Here is a 24,647-nt window from a genome sequence, read left to right as displayed (position 1 = left end):
TAAAATAATAATAATAATAATGAAAAAATAAAACAAAATGACAATAAATAAATGGGCGGTTGTAACAGTAATTCTAAAAGATGTATAATGTAAATAAAGTTTTTTTTAATAAATAAATCAAATAAATGTTAAACAATAATAATAGTGGTTAAAAATAAAATAAACAATTTAAATCGCATGGTAATACTAAAACCTGAGTGATGTAATTGGCGAATAAAGTGACAAGTAAACAAAAAAATAAATGAAATGAAATATAAAGAATATTAACTAAATAAATATTAAAGGGGGGGTTGAGAATGTAATTTTAAGGCTTGGTTGTGTTTATAAGATGCAATGCAATGTGTGCTCATGTTTTACTTGAAGGAAATCACGTAATTTTTTCATTTATCTTACTTTGATTATACACAGCTACTCAGCTAACATGAAAACCACTGTCATATTTCCTAGTTCCTCTAAAAGGCCCGCCTTTAAGTGACTCTGATTGGTCATCGTCATAATGTGCTGCTATTGGCGGATCGGCTCCACGTCACGCCCGTAAAAGCATGCGCTTTTCTGCTGTGTAAACATGCAGTCAACCTCCCGCCCGCTCTCTAAAATAAAATCTGACAAGTGTCTGTAACTAACGAGTGAAAATGGGGTGCAGCTCCTTTAACAGCAGTGTGTGCGTCTATGTGTGTGTGGTGTGAACTTTCTGTGACAAGCGCATGTGCGCTAAACTTTCTTTTTCTTTTTCTATGATGCTCGGATTAAGTTAGTTTCTGTAATATATCGTGACAGAAGAATAAAGCACAAGATGTGGTATGCTACCTGTTGAGCCTTGATTTATTATTCTGCTGCGACCACGAGTCAGGTAAACTAATCTGTAGTTTTTTTTTTCTTTTTATGTGTTACATGACGTCTTACACGTGTATCCGGAATATACAGGTGTAAGTAATATGAATCATTCACATATGCTTTGCGACTTCATTATCTGAGATGTGAAACACATTAAAAAGCTGCCTGAAGACAATCAGTGCAGTAGCGCACACACATAAGAGACCGTGCTGGTGGAGTGTGTGTGTGTGTGTGTATTTACAGCAGTTTGACTGATAAATATGAATTTGTAGCTAAATCGTTTGCCCGCAAAGCAGCATTTCGCATTGTTTACATCATTGCTACAGCATACCGTTAACTCTAGACACTGTACATGTCATGGTCAATTTTAACAAACAAAAACGCTTACTTGTAGCTTACAACTTCTGCTTTGAGGATATTTTAGCCGAATCCAGCACTGAACTGGGAGAGATTCTGGAGCTGTTTTGTCAAATCATGCTTGCGGTGTATTTTATAATTCTCTGGAACATAATTAATATTGAATCTCTGCTGTAATGTTACAGTGCCTCTGGCCACGGCCCTTACCTGCATGCGCAGTGTGGGATGTGCAGTAACGAACTTTTGTGATTTCACAGGGGGCGGAAGTATTTTTTGTAATCCCCAAAATTCGTTCATTGTAGGCTTTGCTAAGCTAACTCGGTAAAAACCAAGGTCTCCCTTTGCATTGAACTTAGAACTTTTTACATTCAGAGATGTTGTTTATGTTCACACAGCTACCTTACTCATCAACTAAAGTTTAAAATATGAGATCGTAGTGGACCACCCCTTTAATAAGATTGTAAGGAGAACTGCAAAGGGGGAGAGCATAACAAGTATGAGGCGGATTTTCTGAGTTTTCATCATAACTCTCCAAGAATCGTGCAGCTTTCATCGGATCCACAAATACTGTAGGTGGCCCTGCTGACTGACTTTGAATTTGCAGCCTAGCTGGGTATCGTAGCGAGTACTTGACTCCTTTTTGTCGCAGGCTTTGAATGACCTCACAGAAAGCGTTCCACTGAGACATGACCTCGTTAGTATAGTCGAGGAAGATCAGGACTCTTTTTCCTTTGTATTCCAATGGTTGAGACCTCCCGAGGCGCAAGATCCGTTCCTTTTCTTAAAAGTGATGAATGCGTGCCAATATTGTGCGTGGCTTTTCGCTTTCGGTTGGTCTAGGCTGGAGAGGACGATGCGCTCGGTCCACTTTGACTGGATGGGGGAAAAGCTCTTCCCCGAATAGTTTGGGAATCAGTTTTGAGATGAATTCAGGAGGTTTGCCTTCTTCTTCTCCTTCACGTACACCTACAATTTTGATGTTGTAACGTCTGGACCGAGCTTCTAGATCCATGACTTTAGCCTGGAGCTGGCTGTTTTTTTAGACAGCTCCGAGTACTTAGATCCCAGCTCTTTAAGCCTCGCCTCAAAGTCGTTGGTCGCCAGCTCTTGATTGGCCATCCGGGTTTATAGCTCGGTCTGGGTGGCCATAAGCTTTTGAAAAGTAAGTTCGAAGGCATCAAAGCGGTCATTTACACCTTGCAGAATGGATTCGGACATCTCTTTACACATCTCACGTCACATGGAAAGAGTGGCATCGGGAATTGTTTCTACCATGTCGGATGAGCTGCTAGCTTTAGCACTAGCTCTGGAAACCTGGTCATCGGCGCACTTTCCTTTGTTGAAGGCACTAGGCTTTGGCATTGTCAGTAATGGATGCAGTTCGTGATGAACAAAACATATAGATACAATTTAAACATAAAATATAAATAAAACACGGTATAAACTTAGTTTTTAGAAACCACGAAGAGGAGCCCTAATCAAACCACACGGTTGGTCTCGTTGCTAAAATGCTTCTCCTACTCACCGAGCCTACTGTGCCCTTTATATTCTCTTAACCTGGCATTTGGACAAGCCTCCATTATCAGGATGTGCTAGAAGAAAGTGCGAAACCGACAGCAAAGGACAAATGAAAGTGTTTGAAACTTTGCCTTTTCATATCAAGCTTTATTTAAATGTTGAAAAAAAAAGCTACTGATTGTGAAGTTTTAAAAGCTTTTTTTAACTTGCCTCCAAAACATAGTGTGACAAGTTTGCTTTGTTGGCGGTCACTAAATGTTCTAAGTTTAAGGCTATTCTGTGTGGAAAGCAATCTGGTGGACAATTTCAAGGGACTAAAGAGTTCCAACCTTGAAATTAGCAACGAGGTATGCTGTCTGCTTATGATACTCAATGCTTTGTAAAAAAGGATGTGTCATCTAGTAGGAAGCTGGATAAGAGAGATAGTAATAAAATTCTTAGTCAGTTGGTTTTTCCCATGGTGGTTTGGAACTGTAGTGGTAAAGCACTTGTAGATACAGGAGCTACCTATACATTGCTCCATGTTGATTTATGGAAAAAGATAAAAGAACTCAAATGAACGGCTATATGCATGGCATTAGGGACCACTTTACCTAACTAATGGTGATTCTACTGTTCCTCTTGGCCAGAAAGTACTTGAAGTCTATTTGTAGGATTTGCATTTTCAGGTTCCAGCTGTAGTTCTGCCAGATCAGAACCTATTGTGTTCAATTGTTCTGGTTTTAGATTATATAGCATTGACTGGATTGCAACTGAACATTAAAGACCAATTGTACAGTTTTTCAGTTAATCCACAAGGTTGTTTTTTTTCTTTTCCAACCACCTATTACACCGGGGGACTCTTGGAAGTGTTGTAAACCACCAGATAACTATAATCCATCTGCTTCTTTGGATTCTGCTATACCTCCTATTCAGTTTATATGGACAGCAAGTGAATGTGCGGATAAGAATGATGTGGGAGAGTCTGGTTTGGGATTGACAGAGCTTTTGCAAAGTAAAATCAAAAAGGAGAAACTGATTTTGGTGAAGATGCCAGACAGTTTGTAGAGGAAGACTTCTACATGGATGACGAACTGAAGTCTTTACCCTCGCCAGAAATGGCCATAAGCTTGCTAAAAAGGACACAAGACATGCTGGCTGGATCTAACTTGAAGTTGCACAAATTGGCTTCAAACAGTAAGAAAGTCATGCAAGCGTTTCTATCTGAGGATTATGCCTACTCACTGAAAGAACTGGATGAACTAGGTGTTAATTCACTTCCTATGCAGCGCACTCTTGGCTTACTGTGGAATTTAGAGACAGACCGTTTCAATTTTCAAGTGCAAAGTGATAATAGACCATACACTAGACGTTGACTGTTATCAGTGGTAAACAGCTTGTACGACCCACTAGGATTTGTGGCTCCTATAACAGTTCAGGGCAAGTTATTACTGAGAGAATTGACTGCAACGCTACTAACTGGGACTCATCCTTTCCTGCGAGCGGTCAGGAGCTGTGGGATTCATGGAAAAACTATGTGCAAGAGTTGCAACATATACAAGTACCGAGGAGCTATGGACTCATATCACTGTCAGGTGCCAAGTTCAAGGAGATTTCTGCATTTTCAGATGCTTCCGAGAAGATAACTGTCGCTTACCTAAAAACAGTTGACTCGAATGGTAATTGCCAGGCAGGATTCATCACAGGCAAAGCAAGATTAGCGCCACTACCAGAGCTCTCAATACCTCGCTTGGAACTATGTGTGGCTATGTTGTCTGTGAACATGATGGAAACTATCATTGCAGAAATTGCTATCAGGTTTGACTAGATAAACCTCTACACAGATGGTTCAGTTGTTCTTGGCTCTATCTGCAACGAGAAACGTAGATTTCATGTCTATGTGAGCAACCGTATACAAAGGATTCGGAGTAGCATTATGTGAGCTTAGACCACAACTCTGCGGACATTGCAACACGACCGATAACTCCAATTAAATTGCAAGACACAATTTGGTTCAGTGGACCTGCATTCTTGCATCAACCAAAATCGGAGACTGTCTCTAAAGCACCCTTTCCACTTGTTAATCCCGATCAAGATGTAGAAGTTTGCACGCATATGACACTGTCAAATATCTCAGTCTCAAACTGCTTAATTAGAGCTATTGGCAAGTTGATTCACATTGCACACTTCTCAATGCAAGACTAAAAAGGCTACACTCCATCATGCAAAGGTTGGCACTGTTGCAAACTGCTCCTTAGTGCTGATACAATACTTCAGAGCACAAAAAAACACATCATCAAGGTCGCCACTTTTCAAAAGGTACGATAAGATCTGCGGGCTACTGGATAATAGGAGGCACAAAACGTTATTGCAGTCTTATCCATTCCTGTGTCGTATGTAGTAAACTCAGGAGGGGCTGGGAAACTCAAAAGATGGCAGATCTGCCCAAAGACCGACTCAGTGCAGAGCCTCCCTTCACCCGTGGTACTGAATGTATTAGACCCTTGGTCGGTATCTGCTCGAAAGACAAGAGATGGGTTGCAGAAAGCAAAAGATGGGCAGTGTAATTCATGTGTCTAAACATCAGAGCCGTCCACATAGGGGTGGTCCACATAAAGACCTATCCTTAACTACATTAATGCCTTAAGGAGGTATTTGGAAATCCGAGGTCCAGTGAAACAGATTCACTCGGATAGAGGAACCAATTTCATTGGAGCTTGTAAAGACCTGCAAATACCATCTAACATAGATGAAATGGCAGAGGAACGATTTCTGTCAGATCATAGTTGCACATAGACATTCAACCCCCCTCATTCATTGCACATGGGTGGCGCATGGGAGAGGATGATCGGTCTTACCCGCAAAATCTTGGATTCCATGCTTCTTCAGCTGACATCCTCCAGGCTTACGCATGAGGTACTCTCTACCTTTATGGCTGAAGTCACTGCCATTATGAACAACAGACATTTGATACCAGTGTAAACTGATCAAGCGGATCCTTCATCTTGACACCTGCTACACTACTTACCCAAAAGTCTGGTACCAACTTAGTTCCACCCGAGAACTGTGAAAAGCCAGACTTATACAAACAACAGTGGTGTCAGGTTCAGAGCCTTGCAAGTACCTTTTGGAACAAATAGCAAAAACAGTCCCTTGCAACACTACAGTATAGGCGAAAATGGCAACATCAACAAACATCTCCAACGGAAGCATAGTCCTGCTTAAAGACTCCCAGTCCAAACAAAACAACTGGCCACTGGGAATTTGACAGAAACTTAGCCCGGTCAAGATGGATGAGTCAGAAAAGTCCAAGTAAAAATCATTGGAAAAGATGGACCCAAGTTGTTCCTCAGACCAATAAATGAGGTCATGCTGCTTCTTCAGGATGACTAAATAGACTGTTCAAGACTAAACTTCAAGAAAGGTTTCTTATTCATGGAATACCAGGCGGGGAGTGTTCTGTTTTATCCAGCTGGTATTTAGTATGACCTCTTCTGGTCTTACATGGGTATTACACTTATGTTAGAGTCCTTATTTCATGACATCATAAATGTGAGCCTAGGTATTCAGAAACCACATGTAAGAGCACACTGCCGTCGCTATCATTTGCTCCCTGATACAAGTTGTACTCTAGGCACATTCGTTATGTAGACATTATTTTATCATAATCTGACTGATTTGTTTATGCTTACGCTAAAGAAATATCATTATACATGCAAGATGTTTATTGTGTTCTTTATTTAGTTAATTGTAATATATGACTACATATATGATTTGGTTAAGTGCGTAACCAGTGATCTATTTTGGATAGAGCACCGATTGTGCTTGTGTATGTACATATTGTTCTAGCATACTTAGCATTCTGTATTTTATATGTTTTGCAGTTTTAGGTTATTCCATAAACAGTAAAAGATTCAAACTTATGCCTCGAGTCTGTTGTCATTGGAAGATGTTATCTCTCTGTCGAATCAAGTAAGGCGTTTAATATAAGGGGCAGAACACATACACATATAATACACTCCATACATACATATACACATATGGTACACTCTATACATATGCGCAAAGGATACACTCCATACATATACTCACGTGATACACTCTGGAATAGAATCCGGGTCTCTGGCGTGAAAGGTGAGTCACGTAACCATTGAGCTACTTGGAGTTGATAAACCCATATATAAATATACGCACAATACACTCCATACACATGCACACTATACATATACTCACACACATATAATACACTCTATACACATACATAATACATTTTAAACATTTACACATGTTATACTCCATACATATACACACACACACACACACACACACACACACACCATACACTCTATACATATACAATACACTCCATATCCTCCAGCTCAGTGATTATTTGACTCACCTTTCACATGAGAGACCCGGGATAATGCACTTTATGTATATGCACACACCATACACTCTAAACATCTACACTGATGATCAATCTGCCATCTAGGATAAAACCCGGGTCTCTGGCGTGAAAAGTGAGTCACATAACCACTAATCTACTAGGAGTTGATGAAACCATACGAAAGGACACAATACACTATACATATACACACAACACACTCTGTGCCAGGGATACCCACACTTGTTCCTGGAGGGCCGGTGTCCTGCAGATTTTAGCTCCAACCCTAATCAAACACCTTAACATGCTAATTAAGGTCTGACTAGGTATACTTGAAACACCCAGGCGTGTGTGTTGAGGCAAGTTGGAGCTAAACCCTGAGGGACACCGGATACACTGAGCTACTGGCAGTTGATGAATCCGTACAACAAAAGGACATGAAACGCTGGGTTTTTATCAATGTCCAATGGCGGGGGTGGTTCTGGGGCCTCCTGGTCGGGGTCAGCCTTGTTGGAGGCGGACATGGGCACTGTCCCACATCCTCTCACTATGCTGAATCCATTCGTCGACCGCTGGAACTGCAGAAGGCTCACCAGACCAAGGGAACAATGGAAGCTGAAATCCTAAGATGCACTGGAAGGGGGTAAGTCCGGTTGAGGAGCAGGTTAATGAATTCTGTGCATATTCTGCCCATGGTAAGAACTCAGACAAATGATGTTGGTCCCTCCTGCAGTAAATCCTGGGGTATTGGCCTATTTTCTTGTTGAGACGTTCGACTTGGTCATTAATTTGGGGATGATATCCAGATGTGAGACTCACATTTATGTCAATTGCTTACAGAAGCCTCTCCAAACCTGTGATGTAAATTGTGTGTCTCGATCACTGACAATATCTTCTGGTAGTCCATAAACTCTGAACACATGTTGGAATAAAGCTTGAGCGGTTTCCATGGCTGTGGGTAAACTTGGTAATGGGACCAGACGACATGGTTAAAGAGCCCATATTATGGGTTTTTGAAAATTCCCCTCCATGTAGTGTGTAACACAGCTCTAAGTGAAGTGAAGTATCCAGCTAAGGCTTAAATCTGTAAGAATACAGTGTTTAAAACTGTTGATTCATCTATAAAAGAGTCGACTCATAGTGCTTCAAACGAGTCGCCTTGATACCGATTCATTAGGTGTTTCGCCATGACGTACGAACAAAACTAAGTTATTCACGTGCAAGCGCAAACCCCGGGAGATTTCAAACCTGAGGCCCCGCCCTCTGACGCAGAAACCCAGACACACACACACACACCCACAAACATGCCGGTCGATTGAAGTCACACTGCAGATGGATTTATTGAGTCTCTACCCAAAGATGAAACCTCAGCATTATAGCCAAGCAGTTGAAAACTACTGGAAACTTCTGGAAACTACATGCTACAAAGAATACTTCATCAGCGTTTGTTAAAGGAAGGATCAGTTAAGAGTAACTTACTGATGGACGTCAGGATGGATTTTTCTTCCTCCATTTCTCAAGTGTAAGTATGTGCGATTAAAGTTGCCTCGTTGACTCTAGATGGCAAATGTATTTAGTTGTGATTTGTTACTTGTAACGGCGTGTACTGTATCAGGTTAACTGGCTATATTCTCTTATCGCGTGCAAAGTCACGTTAAAAATGCGATGCGTGCTGCTTTGTTAACGGACCTCCGTGGACGAGGAGTAGTATGTGTGTCTGTGTGTGCGTGTGCTGTCGTCCGGAGGTGTGTGTGTTTGTGTGTGTGTGCGCGCGCGCGTTGTCGTCCGGAGCAGGGTTAAGTGCTTGTGTGTGTGTGTGTGTGTGCAATATGTGTGTGTGTGTCTGTGAAAAGAGCAGAGTGAGAAGCTAGGAGATCTCCTCAACTGTTTTTGGAGTTTTTGCTCAATAAAATAGTTAGTTGTCTGAATTTTCAAGTCCATAGTCTGTATTTACATTGAACCACTGGCAGCTAAAATCCACGCCTACACTATCGAGCGTGTATGAACTGTGATTACTTTTATATTGCTGATTAGCTGTTTGGCATTTCACTCTCTGACTGAAGGCAGTCGACGAATCGCAACAGACTGTCATTGGTCCAATCAGCGCAGATTAGCTTAGCGCTAAGGAGGGGTTTGGGAACAAATGAATCACTGGACGATTCATACAGGAGTCGCTGGAATAATTAGGTAAAAATAAATGCAGATTATAAGACCATGAAAGTGTTTTTTGACCTTGCATGCATATTAAACTGTTGTTGGAGACCCTTACAACCAAGATATGACCCTATTTCATGTATAATATGGGCTCTTTAACAGAATGGTGGTGAAATTGTTTGATGGAGGTAGGTCAGTGATGAAGTCGATGGAAAGATGGGACCGGGCTGTGGAATGGTTTGAGGAGGCTGATGGTGTCGCCATCCTGCAATAGCCTCCTTCTTTTAGAGTAGTTCTTTATTACCCACATTATAGTTGCATTATGCAGAAGTCAGCTTTCTTGAAAAGAACGCACATGGGTGCAGTTTACCTGGTGTTCCTTTGTGACAGCCCTGCTCCTATGCCCAGATCTGAGGCATCAACCTCCAAAATGAAAGGTGAGTTGGGGTCAGGATGTTTAAAAATGGAGGTGTGGTGAATCTTTCCCTTTAAGGCACAGGTGTCAAACTCAGTTCCAAAAGGGCCGCAGCTCTGCACAGTTTAGTTCCAACCCTAATTAAACACACTTGATCAAACTAATTGAGTCCTTCAGGCTTGTTTGAAACCTTCAGGTAAGTGTGTTGGAGCAGGGTTGGAACTAAACTGTGCAGGGCTTCGGCCCTCCAGGAATTGAGTTTGACACCCCTGCTTTAAGTCAATGAATGCCCGTTTAGCTTCATCAGTCCATTTCAACGTCTTGTGTTTTTTCTTTAGTAATGATGTCATGTGTGATGTTACGGAACTGTAATTGCAGATGACCCTCCTGTAAAAGTTTGTGAACCCCCAAAATACTGGGTACTGGCCCTTCTGAGACTGTTTGGACCTTGAGTTCATCCATTCGCACTCCATTATGACTGATACAACAAAATAATAGTTTACATTAAAATAAACACAGACATGTCTTCTGCAGAAGCATACCTAAATTCAAACATTTTTACAAAAGGTAAAGAATAAAACCCTTTCTGTACCTGTAGAGATGGATGGTCCTCAGTGCTGCATCCTGTGTCTGCATGTGCAGCTGCTGGTGCCTCTGGAGCAGAGCTGGATCATGCCACCTCATCTTCTTTTCAGACAAATTTTAGCATTGAACCTCCATGTACAATACAGAAGAAATTAGTAATTTAAAGAAAAACTCATGACATACCATTAAGATAATGGGTTAGTCAAGCACTCTTCATGTCTAAACTACAACCAAAAATGTGGATTTAACCTGCACTATAATCTATAGTGACAAAAACTGACTCTTGCTTTCAGTATAAATCAAAGGCATTTGTGGTTTTTAAGAATTAAAAAGTGCATTTTTAAACAAAAACTTTGTTATCATTCAGAAAAATAATCATTAATGAATTCATGCAATAGAAATGGTTTATGGCCTGTGGTTTACAGTAATTTGACTCGTATATTATTAGTCTTTCAGAAATCACAGAATAATAGTCAGTTTTGTTATTTTATATTGTAATGTACAAAAATAAAAAAAATGGCCTATTAAATACACACAAATACACCGATGTAAGGACTAAAGAGACTTTGGCATTGCAACGTGTTACGGCAAGCTCGCTCCTGACCGTACCATAAAAAGGATCAGATACACAAAAAGGTTTATAAATGAAATAAACATTTATTAAAGGGAATAACAAAGTATAACAAACTGTCTAGGAATTTGAAATAAATAAGTCAGCTAAAATCCTATAAAAAAAACTAAAAAAACATAAGACGGCAACACAAGAGTTGGAACAAAATGACCTCTCTGTGGAATAACGGTCCACCAGAGGAAGTGCCGTTCTTCACAAAATAAATAAATAAATAAAAATCACATATATACATTCTCTAAATTAACTAATTAACTGTGATGTCACACTGCGAGGCCACCGAAAGGTAAGAAAAAAGACAGGGTCGTAACAAACGATACAATGAAATTCAGAAAACTTGGCAGCTCTCGGAAAGAACAGCAGTTATAAGAAATGTATAGAAATAGACAAAACAATAAAAAAGATAACTGCCGAGAATTATAGAATATAATAACTATATAATAATTAATAATACATACAGTAAAATAATTGTGCAGTGCATGTGTATGTAGCTGGAGTGCAAACAGAAATGTAAAGTATTGCACAGTTAATAAAAATAATTGAGTTTGTGTAATTATCAGCAACATGGGGAAGAGTGGCAAACGTGAAAAGTCATAAAAGCTTGTTTAAAGCACAATGCATAGCAGCAAAGCAAGAAACTGAACGTAAACAACAACAAATCAGGCAGATTTGTGCAGTTGTGGCAAAGTTTAAATGTCAGCCTTACTAATTTACTTGAACCAAAAAAAATAAATGTTTTCCAGATTCTTTTTTTTTTTTGAGCAACCAAAATGGTGCCCCCATCCGGAGTAGGTGCCCTTCGCCACCTGCGTACTCTGCGTATAGAGAGCGGCAGTACTGATTACAACCAATATAATATGTTGAGTAATGAATAGTCTTAGATGCAAATACTAAGGAAATAAACTTAGCTTCACAGATCGCGATGATGCCGTTAGGATGAGATTTAAAAACTGGCGCCTACATTTGCGCTGTCGTGACACGCACATCTGATTGGTTGAAACATTGTATCAATTGGTTGAAACGTTGTATCATAAGCTCCACCCTTGTTGACCGTGGAACACTTAGAACTCTGGACGTGCCCCTTCATTACTCCATTATAGTAATATTTGTATTTATTTACTATTACTTTGGTCAATTTATTTAAAAAAACAGAGAAAAATGTACAGACTTCAAAAACAACACATTTAAATTGCGATATTAAATAAAAACATACAGAAATAATTTAACATTGTTTTTTTGGTAACAGAAAAAATCTGAATTTAGCAATATAAACTGCAATAGTGTAATGCATGATATTTTACAGATGAGCCTAAATTTAAAAGTATGCTGCCTTTATACGTTTTCTACAAAAGCAGCAGTAATAAGACAGCCACAGCACAGATAAAACCTGGCTTTATTGAACAGAGCGTCCAACATTCACAAAACCGGTACGAGGACGCCCTCTTGTGGAAACTCAACCACATAGACGGTTTGAGTTTTTTTTTCTTTTGCTTGCAGATGATGTACAATATAGTTTACCTTTAAATAATTTCTAAATGGGAAAGTGCAGAAAAACGACACGACATCTGCATCTAACATATTGTATACGTTATTGTATACAAACATATAATAGTCTTAACAGAGACTGACTGAAAAATATATATATATATATATATTTTAGAAAATATAGCTCAAATCTATAGCTGACAACACATGCAAACTCTGCAGTTTCTCTTTTCGCTAGATCTGTGTTCTTCAGTGTCAAAAAGTTTATAGGGGATTCTATGCTCTTTGCTATGATGACTGAACATGTGAGTGACGACATTAGGAAATGTAAACAAATGCCAAAACTGTCCTCGCAGCAGGATTCACTCTAAATATTACGAACAACTGCACAGGCCATCTGGATGAACATTTTATTCTGCTAACTCATGATGATTTGCTAAAACATTCAGAGTTACAGGTTGTCTATGGTTGAGAGCATTTGGTGGGCGTTGCTGGAACAGACGACAAACACTGAGTTCTGCAGTCGGTTTCGTCGACTGAATCAGATTTCAACCTTTCGTTTCCATACAGCGCATAAATCTAAGATTCAGCGGTGCGGTAAGTGCATTATTGCAAAGTATAACCTTTGAGAACGCAGTGTGTTTTGGTCCACAGCAGCTCACTGCTAAGTTACTTCACCGAAAACATGTTTTTGTGACTTTTTTTTTAACACAAGTTGAATGTAGTTTCATAATTCAATCACGTGACTCATTTACAGATTTCTTATGAAAAAGGTTTGTGAGAATGTGGAGGATACACATGATTTTGAGTAAAAATGTCAAATATTTAGTCTTACACAATACCACTATTGTATTTCGGATTCTGATGATCGATAGATTAACGATTTTACACAGTTGTGTAAAGTGAGTTGTGGACTTTAAACATGCTCAACGTTAAATATGCCTGTTTACTCAGGGAAAGTCTATTAATGTTAGTATGTTATTGTGGTTTTCGCGACCTTGCTGAAAAATCCAGCTTAAACCAGCCTTGGATGGTTGGTTGGTTTTAGCTGGTCAACCAGGCTGGTTTTAAAGGGGTTTTGACCACTTCCAGGCTGGTTTCCAGCCATTTCCAGCCTGGTTTTAGCTGGTCAGGCTGGGAGATGACCAGCTAAAACCAGCTTGACCAGCCTAGCCAGGCTGGAAGCCGAGCCAAAACCAGCTATGTCCAGCTTAAACCAGGATTGGTCAAGCTGGCTTTAGATGGTTTTAGCTGGTCACTTTCCAGCCTGACCAGCTAAGACCAGGCAGGAAATGGGTGCAACCAGCCTGGAAGTGGCCAAAACCCCTCTAAAACCAGGCTGGTCGACCAGCTAAAACCAGCCAACCATCCTAGGCTGGTTTAAGCTAGATTTTTCAGCAGGGGAGCCATTTTTTTGACATCCTGAAGAAACTATCATTATGAAAATGCACTATAGTTTTAAAAACAAGACAAAACGTAGTTAAATAATGCTTTTGTCACATTAACAATAGGATAACTACAGTATTTTATTGTGCAAATAGTGGTTCTTGGTTCATACACATTTACTATAATAAAACCACCATTTTCATGAAAATACACGCTTATTAACATTCTCTAATGATTATTTTGGTCTTATTTGATGACAAAGAATGTTTTCTTATACCTAAAAGTTGTTAGCTTCTTGTTTTTTCATCTGAATCTTTGTTATAGCCTACCCCCAAAACCAAAATAACACAAACACAATAGTTTCATAAAGATAAAATAATATTATTTTATGTTAATAGAGTTAAAATTATGTTAATAATGCAATGTAAAGAGTTCTCCATGTCATGATTAGGCTAAAGAGTAAACCTGTTCATTGCCAGTTACAATTAGTAAAAACTTATTCTGGGTTTATAATTTTGTTTAACTCACATTGCCTTTAAGGTTATAAACTGTTACTTTAAATGTTTAATACTAACTGAACAATCAATAAGTTAACACCCAGTGTCTTTAGTAAATGGTGTACATTTGGCTTCCATTTAAAATTGTGATAGAAAAATATGTATCACAAACTTTTAGATCATAGTAAATAAGTGATTAATTTACAATTTTCCTTTCAAAAACAGATGGCAAATGAAGCGAAGCCCTGTCCGTGTGATATCGGGGACAAGATTGAATATGGAGGTGTTGGAGAGGAAGTTCAAATCGAGCACATTAAAGCGTATGTGGTGAAGCCTCCAGCATCAGAGAAGGCCATTATTGTAATTCAAGACATTTATGGATGGCAACTTCCAAACACCAGATACATGGCGGATATGCTCTCATCCAACGGATACATGTAAATATCCATTTATATCATTATAAATATTCTAATTGTTCTGGAAATCCCTTTTCTTACTTGATTATGTTGCATTTGCAGTGCTATATGTCCTGATTTCTTTGTTGGGAAAGAGCCTTGGAGCCCATCTCACGACTGGTCAACATTTCCGCAATGGCTTGAAGACAAAAAGCCTACAGAGATCAAGAAGTACAGACACAGTTCATTGAAATGATATTATTTGATGCACTCAAAGAAAACAGTAATCGGTTTTGTCTTTTGATCAGGGAAGTAGATGTTGTGTTGAAGTACCTGAAGGATCAGTGCGGTGTGAAGCGGATAGGTGTTGTGGGCTTTTGCTGGGGTGGCGTTTCCACACACTACATTGCTCTTCAGTATGAAGAAATCAAAGCTGGCGTCTCCGTCTATGGTAGTGATTTTTTGTCTACAAAAACTGTCAAGCACAAAATTTTGAAAACAATCAAAGCTAACATGTATATTAATATATATTTTTAAAAATCCTTTTATCCAGGTATTGTTCGAGAACGAGAAGACAGGTTTGATCTGAAGAGTCCAACACTTTTCATCTTTGCAGAAAATGATGCAGTCATCCCACTAGATCAGGTATGGTCATTTAATTTTACATATGTAAACTACACTCACCAGCCACTTTATTAGGTACACCTATCCAACTACTCGTTAACGCAAATTTCTAATCAGCCAATCAAATGTCAGCAACTCAATGCATTTAGGCATGTAGACATGGTCAAGATGATCTGCTGCAGTTCAAACTGAGCATTAGAATGGGAAAGAAAGGTGATTTCAGTGACTTTGAACATGGCATGGTTGTTGGTGCCAGATTGGCTGGTCTGAAAAACTGCTGATCTACTGGAATTTTTATGCACAACCATCTCTAGGGTTTACAGAAAATGGTCAGAAAAAAAAAAAAACTAGTGAGCAGCAGTTCTGTGTGTGCAATTGCCTTGTTGTCCTGTCAGTTTAAAAACTATAAAATGAGGCTACAATTCACACAAGCTGACCAAAATTGGACAATAGAAGATTGAAATAACGTTGCCTGGTCTGATGAGTCTCAATTTCTGCTGCGAGATTCGGATGGTAGGGTTATAATTTGGAGTCAACATAAAAACATGAATCCATCCTGTCTTTTATCAACGGTTCAGGTTGGTGGTGGTGTAATGGTGTGAGGGTACTTTCTTGACACACTTTGGGGCCATTAGTTGCACTTGAGGATCATGTCAACGCCACAGCCTACCTGAGTATTGTTGCTGACCATGTCCATCCCTTTATGACCACAGTGTAACCATCTTCTGATGGCTACTTCAAGCAGGATAACAACTCAGACTGTTTTTTTGAGCATGACTTTGAGTTCACAGTACTTAAATGGCCTCCACAGTCACCAGAGCTCAATCCAATAGAGTACCTCTGGTGTGTGGTGGAATGGGAGATTCGCATCATGGATGTGCAGCCAACAAATCTGCAGCAACTGTGTGATGCTATCATGTCAATATGGATCAAAATCTCTGAGGAATATTTCCAGTACCTTGTTGAATCTATGCCACAAAGGATTATAGCAGTTCTGAAGGCAACTAGTAAGGTGTACCTAATAAAGTGTAGATTAAGATTAGATATTCATACAGGTGGACCTAATAATAAACTATTACTAATAAAAATTAATATTTATTCACCAACTTAACTACAACTAATATAGCAGTATTTGTAGCATCATGGTATAGTTAAAATACAATAATAGTTTACAATTTTATTTTATAATATGCTTTCATTTGAATTTCAGCAGGTAAGAAAAATAAACGAGCTAAAAGAATTTTATGAACCCAGTGTGTAAAAGAAATAAACCCTTCTCAGGGCCAATAAACTTTGTACTTTCATTCAGTTTTTTATTGTTCCCTTAACTAAGGTGACGACACTAGAGACAAGACTGAAGGAAAAGTGCACTGCTGACTTCCAAGTGAAAATCTTCCCCAAACAGACACATGGCTTTGTCCATCGCAAGAGAGAAGACATCAACCCTGACGACAAACCCTACATAGAGGAAGCAAGGAAGGATATGATCAACTGGTTGAACAAGTACATGTAAATTGCAGGTGAAAGTTAAGTGATAAAAATCAGTTGACTACCCCAGAAAGCTTTTGCACGTCTGTATTTGAGCTAAGACGCTAATTAAAATGACAAACAGGACACTAATTTGAAAACAAAAGTTTAATGATCACTTCGTTACGACAATGAACTGTAACAAATGATAAATAACAGTACGAAGGTTCGACACATTCCTTTAGAAGTGCTTGAGACCGTTCATTTCAACACTGCTACAGGACGCTCAGTCTTCAGGCTCGCCGGGGCCTCTGATGTCATCAATCTTCAGAATCATCTTTACAACTTGAGTGGCCAGAGAGATCTGCTGCTTCTTCCCGATAAGGGTCTCGATTACATGCTGCTGCTTCATGTCTGCAAAAACCAAAAGTCTTTTTTTAATGTCAAATATAATAAATCAATTTATCAATTTAAAACTCGTCAGATAAATGCAATTATTTATATTATTGGCAAAAGTTTAAACTAGAACACACAGCAATTTTGGGATAAAGTGCATCACTTTCTCTACAAAGATATTACGTCACAAAGGTTTCTCAATGATAATAGAAAATATTTCACCAATGTTGTACATAACTGTACATTGTACATAAATATTAGATTCAAATTTAAAAGATGATGTCTATTCTGATTTTTGTACACAAAACTCATTCATCATGCGTAATTCCCTTCCATTTTATTGTTTGCTTATTTACAATAAATCACTAATTTACAATAAAAAGTCCATACCATTCGTTGATAAATGTAGACAGTCAATTCCAAGTGCAGAGTTGTTTTCTTTGACTTGTCGGGCTCTGACCTCCGTCATTGTCTGAATGGGGTTCAAACCGCTGTTTTCAGCCAGTGCCATTGGGATGACCTCTAGAGCGTCAGCGAATGCCCTCATGGCGTACTGCTCCAGAGACGGGCACTGAACACAAGACAATCTGCTCAACAAAAACATCCTGTACCTCAGAATTAAAAGCATAGTCGACCGCAGAAATAGCATACCTTATCAGCAGCTTCATTAACCGCAAGAGCGCAGGCTATCTCTGAGGCTCCACCACCATACACGATACGATTATCCCTCACCAGGTTACGGATGACACACAGGGCATCATGAAGAGCTCTTTTGGCCTCTTCAATAATCTAAATGATTTGGATGAACAGCAGATAGGAAGGACAAAAAGAGAAAGATATAAAACATGTACTTTCTTTGGGTGACAAACATCCATGTTTAGCACTAAAAATGTACCATTTTGTTCCCGCCACGGATGAAGATGGTAACGGCTCTGGAGTTCTTGCACTCCTCGATGACCAGCATTCTGTCTTTTGTGGTCCCGAAGCAGATTTCTTTCACCAGTCCAGCGGTGCCCAGCTTTTCTGGGGTCAGTTCACAGAATCTGGGTACTATACGTCCTCCAGTAGCAATGGCGATGAGCTGGAAATGTTTGCAGAAATTCATTGTTTGTTACTCATTTGTGTTACAGATGGAGAGATTAAATAGAAAACAAATTGCTACGCTTATTCAGCATTAGACTGATCAGACATGAGATTAAAGCCTGCATGAACCTGAAGCTGCTGAGAAATATTTTACTATGTTGATGTATTTCAGACTAAAATGGAATATTGAGTAGGGGAAGTGCTTTCTTTTTGTGCATCATTGCCTTGTAGGAAACTAACGGTAATCAGTTAAGCTAATCAGATTCACCAGAGAAAGACCACCACACCAAATGCTAAAGTAAATGGTCAGACTTTGATTTAAGATAACAAAAATCAACATAATTGTTTCAGAGGATTAACTTGTACAGATGAATTGTTTCCCTAACAAATGTGGGCTAGCAAAATGAACATGGTAAATTTAGATTTCACACAGACTTTAAAGATTTAAATTTTGACTAAAGATTTTCATTTCTAACAAATGGTGTTATCCAAAGATAGATAAACTACAGGGTATATACAGGTAGAGAATGAAATTCAGTGACTTAAGACCTTTTTAAAGACTTTGTATATACATTAAGACCTCATCATTGACATTTTACCGTTCAGTGTTTTTACTAAATACTGATCGTAAGAAATTAATCCTAAACAAACATTATTCATATACTGAATAAAAATGCTGATCCAGCAGGTGGCGCCGAGAGAACAAGAGGAATAAGTGTTTCCCTGGTTACTACAATAAAGAAAGCAGTGATGTAAAATCTAGCAGGATTGTATTGATTTCCAAAAAATTGCACAACACCACAATATTCAATTATTAAATTCATGCAAACGTTAGCATATTGTTACAAAACGTAATACCTTGTAAAATTAATATTTTTTAATACTTTAAGAGCCTTAAATTTCTCTAAATGGATCCAACTTTTAATACTTTCTAGGACCCTGCAGACAACCTGAACTAGCTGATATTAGTAAAAACAATGAATGAATTAATTTAAATGAATAAACAGCATACAACTAATTTCTTGAATGTCACAGAATGATTTCTGAAGCATTATTTTACCCTAAAGACTGCGGTAATACCTGCTTAAAATCAGCCGCCATCACAGGAATAAACAAGATTTTCAAATGCATTAAAATTTATTTATTTTAAAAACGATATAATATTTCATAATATAACATTATTTACTGATCAAATAAATACTGTATTGACAATAAGACACTTATTTCAAGAAACATTTTTAAAATGCCAACCCCAGCAGTAGTGTATTGCGTTTAGTTCTTACAAACCTCAATCTCAGGTCCACCGACCCAGCGGATCGCAGGAAGCTCATTCTGCAGGAGTAAATGATTGGCCTCGTCGTCAAATCCCCACTGGCAAATGGCAAGATTGGCGCCATTCTCCTTGACCTTAAGATGAATTGTAAAGAAATTAAAGTAGAAGATTAAGTAACATTTTTCTTGAGAAAATTGAAGTAATGAAAAAAAAGTGCTGTAGCTTTAAAATAGCTCTTATTGCTCAAAATTAAAGATTGATGCTTTACTGAGGCAGGCTATTATGCAAATTAACAAAATAATAACAATAATAATAATTAGCATTTGTCATTTTTAAAAAGTACTTCCATACACTTTAACACACTTTATTAATGTTACATTTAAATGTATAGATTTTTTTTTTTTACATATATTGCTTAACACGTTTCATCTTTGACCTTAATAATAATAATAATAATAATAATAATTTGTAATAAAGAATGAAACAATTACATCCATATAAAATAAAAAATAATAATTTAATCAATATATCTGCATAAAGCCTGGTTTATACTTCTGCGTCAAGTGACCAGCGTAACCCACGGCGCATGCAATGTGCGTAGTCGTGCATTTATACTTCTGCGCGCTGTCTCTGTTGGTCAGCATTAACACTTCCGAAACGCTAGTTGGCAGTGAGGTGTTAATGTTCCTCTGTCTTAAGTTTCTTCGCTGGAGTTTTGCTTTTCCTGAACACTTCCTGTATGTACAAGTGGCTGTACTCATTTTGAGGCAGGAACCGGCGGACGTGCAACAACTTTAACTATGAGGTAAACACAAAACAACTTTCCATCTGGAGCTCCTTCATGGGACTCCACACTTGTAAACAATCGCTCCACTGGGCTCGCGCCGCTCGCATGGCTCTCAGTCCTGCCCAGACTCGTCAGCTTTACCAAGCCGACCAATCACAAAGCTTGCGATACGCGTCGATGCGACGTGTAGTTACATTTTTTGAGAGGCGCACGTCAGCGACGCCGACGGCCAGGGCTATGCGTTAACACCGAGCATACACATGCGTTTGAGGCAGAAGTATAAATCAGCCTTAAGAACCGCAAAACAAAAGCAGGCAATATACAAACCTGTCGGATCATTTCCTGAAACTTGTCCTTCTCGTACTTCTGCAGAGCTTTATAATCCTCCACTGATGTCACATCAAGCTTATGCTTGGTTTTGGGCTTGGGAGGCTCAAATGGGCAGGTGAGGATGGCAATTTTGGTGTCTTTGAGCACCTGGAAGAATGCACTAATAAATAAATAACCTAAAATATTAGAACCAGAGCATGCATGAAATGAACATTAACACTAAACACAAACCTTGGGCATCTGAGGGTGACTGAACTCTTTGTCCACAATGACACCTTTGATGAGCTGAGTGTCCTCTAGTTTACCACCAACCTTTCCTTCCACTTTAATGAGCTCAAAGTCCACATCCTTCCTCTCCATGTCTGCCACTGTCAGAATGGCATTGACAGCAATCTCTGCCATCTGTCTGTGGCACCGGTTGATCCTATAAACCAGGAAAAAATATTAATAATGAATATTCTCAGTAATTATCTGGTCAAATCAAACACGTAGTAACAGAAAAACTCACACTTTGGATCCTAGTGTGGTCATGGCTGTCTGAACGAGAGATTCTGTGTTGTTAGGATCCACAGGGAAACTATCACCGATTTTGTCGAGCTGTTCGATGGCGATCTTTGCGGCCTGATCATAACCATCTGCAATTCTGATGGGGTGAATGCCTCGGTCTAACAGCTGCTCTGCCTGCTCCAGAAGAGCTCCGGCCAGAACTACAGGACAAAACAAACATTACAGTAACTCAATAAGCAAGAAAATAAGACTTCAATCTGCTTGTCAATCGTGACGTATGAAATGTTTCCGGGTCCAAGCCACTACACGTTAGAATTGACAAAATATTTGTTTATGACCACTTTTTCAGTCATATTGAAAATAAAAGTGAATTTTATATGAAATCACGGTGTACACAACGGTCTCTGGACATGCTGCATCACAAACACCAATATTTAACAATTTACAAAAAATGTATTACTTTCTGATCATCGAATATTAGGCATGGATGTATTTATATATACACACTGCGATTTAGATTTTTTTTTAAAGTAAAAAATCACGTGAAAGTAAAGCCGCTTCACGTAAAGTCACACTTAACAAGCGGACAAACATAGTACATAAACACTTTTTACATTTAGGAATATGAACTATAGCCTACAGGTAGGCCTGCATGAAATCAACATGTCAAGCATTACAATAGTAAAAGTGTGATACAGCTTTAAATTGTTCTTTCTCTCTACATTTAAATGTACCCTGCTCAATTTTATTGTTTTTATTTTTTTTTTTTTACCATTATTTAAGATTTATTTCTTGTCACATCAGTAACAGTAATAAAAGTAACATATTACATATTGACAACTACATGCAGCAATAAGAGAAAACAAAACATTAAATATGATTTTTTCATTCTCCACTATATGGAGTAAGATTACAATATTATTTCACCAGTGGTTTTTATCAATTACTTGACAATTTAATTCAAACAGCAAAACAGTACGTCTTGCGTATAAACCTACATACACCTACTTATACATTCAATTTAGCCTTGTACTAATTTAATTACTAAAGTCCTTCATGCTATAACGAGTAAACACAAAACAAGTAAGAATAATTCATTAAAAAATAATTAGGGTGACATTTATATCTTAGAACATTTTCCCCCATTAAAGTGTCCAGTCTAGAAAAATGTTTAGCAGTTTTAGAAGCCTGACAAGAAATGATTAACTGTATATGCTTTACTATAATATTCAGATATGAAGTCAGAATCATTAGCCCCCCTTTGAATTTTTCTTTTTTTTTTCTATTTACTAAATGATGAACAGAGCAAGGAAATTTTCAGTGTTTGATATTTTTTTCTTTTGGAGAAAGTCATGTTTGATTTATTTCGGCTAGGATAAAAACAGTTTTTAATTAAAAAAAAAATATTTTAAGGTCAATATTATTAGCCCCTTAAAGCTATATTTTGTTTTAATACTCTACAGAACAAACCATCATTATACACTAACTTGCTTAATTACCCTAACCTGCCTAGTTAACCTAATTAACCAAGTTAAGCATTTAAATGTCACTTTAAGCTGTACAGAAGTGTCTTGAAAAATATCTAGTATAATATTATTTACTGTCATCATGGCAAAGATAAAATAAATCCGTTATTAGAATTGAGTTATTAAAACTATTGTTTAGAAATGTGTTAGAGATTTGTTAGAAATTGTGGTGTTAGAAATTTTATCTCTGTTAAACAAAAATTGGGCAAAAAAATAAACAGGGGGGCTAATAATTCAGGGGAACTAATAATTCTGACTTCAGCTGTATATTGTACATAAAGTATAAATATTGTAAATAGCATCCATATATCATATTAAAGTAAAGCATATATATCATACTTAGATCTGTAAAAGGACCTTTTATTATTAGATTTTGTATAAGCTGGGTCATTTCCCATAGCATATCATCTCCAGAACAGTATGCACACATGCTCATTTTTGTAATGGCACATAAAATGTACACACAGCTTGGAAAAGAGGATTTTTAAATTTTTTCTAATGTGCATTTCAATGTATTTGTAAGGCTGTACATTTATCCATGTTTATATACGAGCAAATCAATGCATTTAAACAAAGACAGAAAGAAAATGCTCTTGCTAGTGTTGTGGTTGTGTTTTAAAAGGGGAGAAGAAGAATATCAAGCTAAGCTCACCAACAACACCAGTGGTTCCATCTCCAATTTCATCATCTTGAGACTTGGAGAGCTCAACCATGAGCTTGGCAATCTGATGGTCCACATCCATCATGCTGAGGATCGTCGCACCATCATTGGTCACGGTCACCTCACCATCCTTATCCACCATCATCTTGTCAAGTCCTGTAAAGAACATTTACCAGCATTAAAAAAAACAGCATGAAATAAACTAGGAAGAGTACATGCAAAATTAAAAACATACCATTTGGACCTAGCGATGTTCTCAGGGTGTTAGCAACTGCTTTTGCTGCAAGAATGTGAGACTGAAGAGAACAGAAATAACATTGATGTCAGTAGATGCCACGCCAAGCTTATGCTTGGTTTTGGGCTTGGGAGGCTCAAATGGGTAGGCAAGAATGGCAATTTACGGTTTTAAGGGAAAGATAATGTGCATTTCTGGTAGAATATCTTATATAAATTTAATGTATATGTATGTATGTATATATAAACTAAAAATTTGTTAGTAAGGCGTGTCTCAAATAACAACCCAATCCTCTTTATAGGATTTTTGTCAAATAATAGAACTGAAACTATCATTATAAAACAAGGCAAGACACTGCAAGCCCCCAAAAAACACAACAAAAACATGCACCTGTCCGTTTAGAAAAGTTTGGCTTTTTGCAATTCTTTATGCAATCAAACAATTGGGGGAAGTAGAGTGATAGCTATCATCATTACTTATTTATTAACAACATTCAACTGAAGTATATTGCCACAAATAAAATGTGATGAAGACATGTCTGATGAATGAATGAAGGCATTGCGCATTATGACTCGACGTCTTTAGACTAGACTAGAGGAAGCACATGGACCATCCCTTGACATGCGCACATTGTTGATCACGTTAGACAAATAAATGTGCAATAACTGAATGCATTCTTAACATGTCAGACTGCAGAAGTACGTTTTCATAAAGAATCAATCTACAGTATACAGTAAATGCGGTATTCTGGATTACAGATATGATTAAAATCTCCGTTATAGCCCATTAGCCCGTTAGCTTTTGTAACGTTACCTTCAGTGCTTCCAGGCCAGTCAAGCGAGATTTCTTGTCCTGGTCCTTTATGATGATGAAAGGCCTTCCATATTCATCGAAGGCGAGAGTCCCAAGCGCGGACATGTTTAATTTCCACCCCAAAGAAATGCACAGTTATGAAAAGTGATGTTATACTAGAGAATTTAATCCTCTAGCTGCGCACCTCACCGCGCGGATCTGCCGGCTAGTTCTGGAAGAATCTCGGGGAGGGACGGACCAAACCAAGTTGACAATGTTAAAACATCCACATTTTTGTACATTACATTACCATTTAATCCCTAATTAAATAACAATATTAAACATTTAA

The 24,647-nt window shown here is 38.2% G+C and overlaps 2 protein-coding genes across 2 annotated transcripts; one reads left to right on the top strand and one right to left on the bottom strand.

Moving 5' to 3' along the window:
* Positions 1–12,848: 12,848 nt before the first annotated feature.
* Positions 12,849–17,504, top strand: cmbl (carboxymethylenebutenolidase homolog (Pseudomonas)). Its single transcript, NM_001109832.1, is given in 6 exon segments — positions 12,849–12,936; positions 14,448–14,659; positions 14,741–14,848; positions 14,926–15,068; positions 15,171–15,262; positions 16,575–17,504. Coding segments are annotated over 5 exon segments (735 nt in total). The 5' UTR covers positions 12,849–12,936; the 3' UTR covers positions 16,755–17,504.
* cct5 (chaperonin containing TCP1, subunit 5 (epsilon)) lies at positions 16,862–24,538 on the bottom strand. The gene is given in 11 exon segments (NM_212613.1): positions 16,862–17,122; positions 17,495–17,675; positions 17,756–17,893; positions 18,000–18,185; positions 19,475–19,594; positions 20,575–20,724; positions 20,809–21,001; positions 21,086–21,284; positions 23,263–23,427; positions 23,507–23,567; positions 24,320–24,538. Coding segments are annotated over 11 exon segments (1,626 nt in total). The 5' UTR covers positions 24,425–24,538; the 3' UTR covers positions 16,862–16,994.
* Positions 24,539–24,647: the final 109 nt, after the last annotated feature.

The sequence above is a fragment of the Danio rerio genome, chromosome 24 (assembly GCF_049306965.1).
Source record: "Danio rerio strain Tuebingen ecotype United States chromosome 24, GRCz12tu, whole genome shotgun sequence".
In the NCBI taxonomy this organism is placed as follows: Eukaryota; Metazoa; Chordata; class Actinopteri; order Cypriniformes; family Danionidae; genus Danio; species Danio rerio.
Note: the sequence above shows the minus strand (reverse complement) of the source record. Positions and strands in the feature narration are given on the sequence as shown.